A 7,631-nucleotide genomic window follows, 5' to 3' on the forward strand; every position below is an offset into this window, starting at 1 on the left:
GCCGAGCGTGAGCGGCTGCATCATCGTTTCTAAAGTCCTCCGTTTTGGCCCGTCTTCACTAAAACGCCCTCCGGAGTTTTGAAACGCAAAACGGGGTCGGCAGCGTTTCCAAACTTCTGCGTTTTAGGTCTTCGTTTTCGTCGTTTCATTCTGGACGAGAGGTGCAAATGTAGCAAAAGGTCTCCGTTTTAATTCGAAAACACAGTAGTGTGGATGGGGCCTTAGTTTTTACCTGTAAGCGGGAATCAGATGGTCCATCACGTGATCAGAGTGTCCCAGTGGAGCGTTTGTGACGGCGTGATAGGACCTGCTAACTGTGGTGTAGCAGTGATCCAAAGTGTTCCCCTCTCTGGTTGGACACCTTAAAAACTGTATTTGGGGAGTCCATGGCTGAGGTTTCCTTTGTTAAAGTCACAGAGAACAATAAGAAGGGAGTCCGGGTTTGTCTGCTCCACACACAGTATCCGCTGTGCGCCGTGCACGTTGGCGTGCGGCGAGATGTGAACACCGACCGAGTGAATGAAGCAAACTCACGTTGGCAGTAAAACGGTTTACAGTTAATAAGAAATTCCAGATCAGAAGAACAGAGCTGCTGAATCACTGTCACGTCGCTACACCAGCCATTGTTCATATAAAAACAGACACCTCCGCCTTTTGTTTCGCCGGAGAGTTCTGTGTCGCGGTCCGCTCTGTACAGTTGGCCGGCGAAGACGCACAAGTGAACCGGCGAGCGAGCCCTTCACCGAAATGTCCAATAATTCCACTGATGACGCGAGAATAGTGGGAATTAAATCCGCTGGAGTTGTTCCCCTGATGTTCATGAGCTCCTCTCTGGTGAAAGAGCTCCGGGAATCTCAGCCGAAAACTGAATTAACACACAAAAACAAAACAAAACAAAGCGCACCGAGGCAGCTATACTCAGCGCCATCTTACTCACTAAGTACACTATATAACAGATCTATAAAATGACTAGATAGGATATTACTGTAACATAACTAAAGATAACATTACTTTAACATAAGTAACTGGTATAGAGACATCACCTCCATCATGAGGTGTGAAACGTGAGAACAAAATCCTGCTGATTCATCTGAAATTGATCCAGAATCCCGAAGTGAACTGATGAACTTGGAAAAGCAGATTCCTAAAGCCAGAAGTGGTCTCTGCATTGCTTCTCTTCTCGTCTCTGAGATTTGAACCAGGTACGAGGTTAATGACATCACTTCCTATGTGTTTCCCTCCAGCTGTCGATGTGACTCGCCTCCCTCTGACCTTCTGGAGGAAGTCTCCGTTCATCCAACACTTCCTCTCTTCTCCGCCACCAGTGCGCCATGGGATTTGCAGACCTTCTCATCCCCCTCCTCTCCCTGGTGACATCATCGGTGTGTGCTGGAGTGGGCGGGGCCAGTCAAGGTAAAGAACAGTTGTACGTTGGATCTACGGCAGATGGACACATGATGGGTGGTCCGTGAAGATCAATGTGTTTTTAAATAGAGGTCTGGATGTGTGTCCTGTAGGCGGCGCTGTGCTGTGTCCTCTGCAGTGCGTGTGTGAGACGAGGCCCTGGTACACCCCGCAGTCTGTGTATCACCAGGCCAGGACGGTGGACTGTAATGAACTCCATCTGCAGAGAATACCAGCCAACGTTTCATCGGACACACAGGTAACTGTAACGCTCAGTAAAATAGTATCACTCTGTCTCATCCATTATCTACACCTGTTTATCCATGTAGGGCCGCGGGGGGCTGGAGCCCAGCTGACATTGGGCGAGAGGCGGGGTCACACTAGATTAAACCTGGGTTATTTTCTAGGAAGACAAACTTCAGCTGACATCAGGCGTAGTGTCAGAGGTTTTAGACAAATCCCAGCCGTAATTGTGACTTGAACGTTGATGTAAACAATACTTACAAGTCAAAAACTGGTCATTACCGGAGCTCCCATATTACTTGAACCTAGAGCTGCTTGTGACTGACCGTATAGGAGGGATCTGAAACCGTAAAACTGAGGAGGACGTGTTCCCGCCTCTCCAGTGGAAATTAAACCCTTGGCTGTGGCTTGTAGCAACAGTCGCTGTGCGAGAATCTGGCTTTGAATTTCGACCCCGGTCGTCTTGTCCTGGTCTCAAAACTCTAAATCAGCTGTCAGTGGACGAGTCTCACAGTGAGATCTGGGACAGCTGTTTGGACTGACCGCCAACGATTTTCCCACCTTTGTCTCACGACTGTTAACTTTAATCTGAAACAGGAGCAGCATGATGTGATTATATACAACCTAAAAGAGTGAGGATTGGATTTAACACGTTTATTTCTAAATGGTTTGTTTGTTATGGAACGATGTTCGTGGCTAAAGAGTCACCAGCTGGTTGTGTTGACGTGCTTCAGGTGCTGCTGCTGCAGAGTAACAACATCTCCTCCATCACGACCGAACTGCAGCGTCTGACCAACCTGACAGAACTGGACCTGTCACAGAACCACTTCACACAGGTAACTCACACGTTTTCTTCTTCTGTATGTTTCTTCACAGAGGTTGATGTGGCGCCGCCCTGCGCTCCTTTGTCTCAGAAAGTACAGAACTTCCTGAATTGGAATCCTGAAAATGATGAGAAGGAAGAGGGTAGTCGGGGAATCTTATCTCAGGGCGTATAAGCCCCGCCCTCGCTACACTCTAGTTTATTCACATTTTAAGAATTTGAACATGTTGCACCAAATGCGACGCTGCACTCCCGTGAGTCCGCAGCAACACACCCGCCAAGTGTGAGGTCATCGTCAAAATACAATCAGACGCGCACACAGATTTCTGCCTGCATCAGGGAGATGGATTATATTTATATAGTGCCTCATCTTGATACTCGAAGTTTGTCAGAGAGACACTCGCCTCGACCACCCACCACACCAGCTGGAGAGGAAACACACTGGCGGTTAATGAGGTGGCCAGATGGAGAAAGCCAGGACTCTGGGGAACCCCTACTCTTTGCAGTAAGTGCCGTGGGATCTCGGTCTAACACCCACCAGCACCACTTCCAGCAGGAACCTAATTTTCCCAGGCGGTCTGCCTCCAGGTACCAGATGAGCCCAAACCTGCTTAGCTCCATTCAGCTGAAACAGGGTACATGTTGGTGCAGCTGCTGGCTGTTGTATTGGAAATTTTCCTTTAGCGAGTCTTCTCAAATAAAGAATTCAATCCAGACGTCCTTTAAATGTTTTATTCTTTGCAAAGGGTCAGACAGACATACAGGTGCAGCCAGTCTGCAGAGTGCAAGAGCCAGTGAAGAAACAATAGGAACCAGATGCCCTGAGATGAAGTCCTATCAAGGAGTGTCAGATAAGAAACTCTCACCCAGCTGCAGCATAATACACTTATCAAACACCACACAGTGAAACATAAACCTAGAAGAATGCGGCATAAAAGGTAAAACAGTAAACCCTGCAAAATATAAAATTTCCATCACGCTGTTGAACAGTTGGTCACATGACGGCTCCTGCTGTCTGAACTAATCAGACTCGACTCAGCTGACATTTAACCCCCCTGTCCTAATACTTTTGGGAGGGGCTCTTTTCATTCTGTGGGCTTTGTTAGGGGAAATCTTAATGCTACACGTTTAGACATAAAGAAACGCTTCTCCCAGTTTGGTGTTTAAGAACTGGACCGGCCCGCTCAGAGCTCTGACCTCAACCCCTTTGTCCTTGGTGTCCCGGTGCGTTTGTCCATATAGTGTGTCAACAGAGAGCACCTGTCAGCGGACTCACCTGGAGGTGGTTCAACAGCATGTCCCGTTTTTGTTCAGTCATTGTTCACTTTAAATATAACCTCCTTTTAATGAATTTGAAGAACATATTATTGGCTGTATTATTTAACTTCAACCTGATATTATATTATAATATTAAATCTAAACGTTAACCGGTCTGTGTGCTACACTGTGTTTGGGAAGCAGCGCTCCAGCCTGCAGTGATATTTAGTGTCTGTTTCCCCCTCTCTCTCTCTCCAGGTGAGCTCTATGGGTCTCTCCACTCTGGGCCGCCTGGTGACTCTGTACCTGGAGGAGAACCGGATCGAGGAGCTGGAGGACTTTAGTCTGAGGAACCTGTCCAGTCTGGAGGAGCTCTACATCAACCACAACCACATCTCCTCCATCGGACCCAAGGCCTTTGCTGGGCTCACCAACCTGCTGCGGTAACTAAGTACCACATCTTCTTTTCAGCTCTGTTTTAAAGTGCAACCTTAACAAACTCCAGGTAGTCATTGAAGGACCTCCTGAACCACTCACAGGGCCCCAAGAACTTCCTCTCTGACCAAAAGGATTACTGTAAGAGTCTCTTGAATGATTACTAGAACCTCCTCAGCGAGCACAACGGAAACGGTAATTTGGGATTCAGTATCTTCTTCGACTTGCGGTCTGGGGGAGCAGGTCTTCCAATTAGTGCGAAACCTGCATTCCTTAAACTCACCTCAACTTTATTAAGGTTTCCTTCGATACATCACGTCTGTATCTCAGTACAACCGGCTTAAAAACTAAATGTGATCACAATTTATCACTGTGAGGTAATTAAATAAGATTTTTGTCTTCTGTTTCATTTTTACCCATGGTTCCTCACGGGTCAGTGAATATGTAATGATTAGTCGATCCTGATTAGTGATCCCGTCCTCTGCTCGGTCCTGTAGGCTCCACCTGAACTCCAACCGGCTGGTGGCCATCGACAGTCGCTGGTTTGAGTCTCTGCCGTCCCTGGAGATCCTGATGATCGGGGAGAACCCAATCCTGGGTCTGGAGGAGAAGAACTTCCTGCCTCTGTCCCGCCTCCACAGCCTGGTGCTGGCCGGGATGGGACTGGCCTCCGTCCCCTCCGCCGCCTTCCTGGGCCTCGACTACCTGGAGAGCCTCTCCTTCTACGACAACCGGCTCAGGTGTGTCGGCGCGGTCGCTGGTTCACTTCCCCTTTCTGTAACATCCTCTCACTCTGGCTGATGTAACTGTTGTTCTCCTGGCAGGTCTGTTCCTCGGGACGCTCTGAGCATGCTCCCTAACCTGAAGTTCCTGGACCTGAACAAGAACCCAATCGGCCGAGTCCAGCAGGGAGATTTCCAGAACCTTCAGCACCTGGAAGAGCTCAGGTCAGTCTGCAACTGCAAAAAGTAGGGATCAAGTTTTTTTGATCAGTGTCCTTAAACATAGGGTGTCTCAGATACAGAGGCCGATCAGACGCTTATATTTCCCTAAGTGTTCATTATGTATGTGACACGTTGAAATAACAGCTGCAGATACTAAATCTGCCCTGACCCGTCCCCCACGGAGGAAACTCATTCAGCACAACCACATTCTTATTTTTTCAGTCACTACCCAAAGGTCATGACTACATGTGAGGGCTGGAACGTAGATCCACTGCTAAATCAAAAGCTTTGCCTTTCGGCTCAGCTCCCTCTGAACCATAACGGACGCCGCACCAATCCAACCGTCCATCCCGCTTCACCGTCACTTGTGAAGATCCTGAGATACTCCTTTACTTGGGGCAGCAACTCACTCGCAACTCGGAGCGAGCAATCCACTGTTTTCCGGCAGAGAACCCTGACCTCAGACCTAATCCCAACCGCTCCACAGTCGGCGGCAAACCGCCCCAGTGCACGCCGAAAGTCACGGTCCAAGACAGCCAACAGAACCGCATCATCTGCAAAAGGCAGAGAAAGTTCCCAAACCGGACACTCTCCTCACCTCGGCTGACCTTCAGATCCTGTCCATGAAGATCCCAAACAGGATCGGAGACTAAGGACAACCTTGGTAGAGTTACTGAAAACAGGTTTGACCTTGTGCTGAGAATACAGACACTTTAGTTATACCAGGACCGGATGGCCCGTAGCAACAGCTCCGGTACCCTATACTGCTGCAGGACCCCACACAGGATTCCCCCCAGGTGTATTTGGTGGTAAACCGTCTCCAAGTCCTCAATGCACATGTGGACTGAATGTTCCCACGATGTTCCAGCGCCAGCACCGAATCCACATTGCTCCTCCAGAATCTGAAGGTCATTAAGTATTCAGTACAAACAGAAATATCTTACTCTAAGTTCAAGTGCTGTCATTAGCTGGAACTGCGGTAAACTGAAAGTAGTTTACCGCATAAATAAGCTGTTTTCAAACCAATGAACGTAGTTCTGGAAGAGTCTTTTAAACTCATAGACTGCTGGTGATTTTCTTCAGAAACGTCAGACTCTGTTACATTTATGTTGTCCTGATGCAGACTCTGGATTGAAAGATATTACCAGAGTCAGAACTGAAAACGGGACCTCCATATGATATGCTGTTAAAACAAACGTGATTTTATAGTTATAAGATGTTTCCATGTAAAGGCAAACACCTGACCAGTGATCAGAGTGGAACAGCGCCACCTGCTGGACTCACTTCTCCTTAGCTAAGGAATTTACTTAAGGCTGCTGCACAGAATCGGCGTGCGAACTCTGACAGTACATATAGCGATTGTAAGTCACTTTGGATAAAAGCGTCAGCTAAATGAGTAGATGTAAATGCAGGCTACAGATACAAACTCATCATTTAGCGTATCCACTGGGTTCTCCCGGACGCGGAACACTCTTCTCAGGATACGAAAGATTTCTTCATCTGTCGCCATCAACTCCACCGTGTTGCGGTTAAGATAAAGCCAGAGGTCCCTTAAGTTCTTTCCCTTAGTTTGGTTGCTGAGGTCTTTTGTGCAACAGCTTCCTTAAGTAGAAGACCAAGATACTTAAGTGAACATTTTAAGGAATCCTTAAGGAGAAGATATGAGGGTGTTTTGTGCAACCGAATGTATTTAAAGGAAAACTCAACTCCGACTTTAAGGAAAATCTTAACTTAAGGTTTTCTGTGCGACTATTTATGTTAACAAATATTTATATTTTAGTGTTCAGAAGCTTCAGGTTGTTCTTGTAATAATAAATGTTCTTTTGTTTTGGTTCAGTCTGAACAACATGGAGGAGCTGCTGATGGTGGAGCGAGCTGCTTTCCAAAACCTTCCAGAAATCGCCAAACTGGAGCTCTGCAACAACCCCCGACTGTCCTACATCGACCCGCAGGCCTTCAGGTGTCTTTCTACAGTCTGTCTGGCACATGAACAAACAGTACGACGACGATGATGAAGGTCTAAATTCTGCCTGTTTCTGTCCCCCCCCTCAGTGACCTGTCCTCCCTCCGGACTCTCCTCCTCCACAGTAACCAGCTCAGCCTCCTCTCTGGAGACCTCCTCTCCTCCCTGCCCTCCCTGGAGGAGGTGTCTCTTCACTCCAACCCCCTGCGGTGTGACTGTCTCTCCTCCTGGGGGCCTCACCTCGGCAACCAATCACATCTCAAGATGCTGGAGTCCTCCATCACCCTTTGCTCCACCCCGCATCACCTGATCGGTCGGGAGCTGCAGGAAGTGGTGGCGTTCGCATGGGGCGGGCCCGGCGGGGGCGGGGCCAACAGCTGCCTGCCTCACATCTCTCCTCACGCCTTCCCACCTGCCATGAACGTCAGCGCCGGGCAGCCAATCACACTGGAGTGCTGGGCGGACGCTGACCCCGCCCCCCAGTTCTACTGGGTGACGCCCACTGGAGACAAGGTGGGCGGGGTCACAAGTGTGTGTGTGTGTGTGTGTGTGTGTGTGTGTG

General features: G+C 48.6%; 1 protein-coding gene across 1 annotated transcript; it reads left to right on the plus strand.

Annotated features, from left to right (window-relative positions):
• Positions 1-1,256: 1,256 nt before the first annotated feature.
• Positions 1,257-7,582, plus strand: LOC123965337 (leucine-rich repeat neuronal protein 1-like; the record flags this gene model as incomplete). The annotated part of the gene is made up of 8 exons (XM_046041890.1): positions 1,257-1,413; positions 1,518-1,663; positions 2,382-2,483; positions 3,986-4,170; positions 4,660-4,902; positions 4,987-5,109; positions 6,944-7,066; positions 7,159-7,582. Coding segments are annotated over exons 1-8 (1,428 nt in total), but the record flags the coding sequence as incomplete, so codon positions are not given.
• Between the last annotated feature and the right edge of the window lie 49 nt (positions 7,583-7,631).

The sequence above is a fragment of the Micropterus dolomieu genome, unplaced genomic scaffold, assembly GCF_021292245.1.
Source record: "Micropterus dolomieu isolate WLL.071019.BEF.003 ecotype Adirondacks unplaced genomic scaffold, ASM2129224v1 contig_9315, whole genome shotgun sequence".
NCBI classification, from domain to species: Eukaryota; Metazoa; Chordata; class Actinopteri; order Centrarchiformes; family Centrarchidae; genus Micropterus; species Micropterus dolomieu.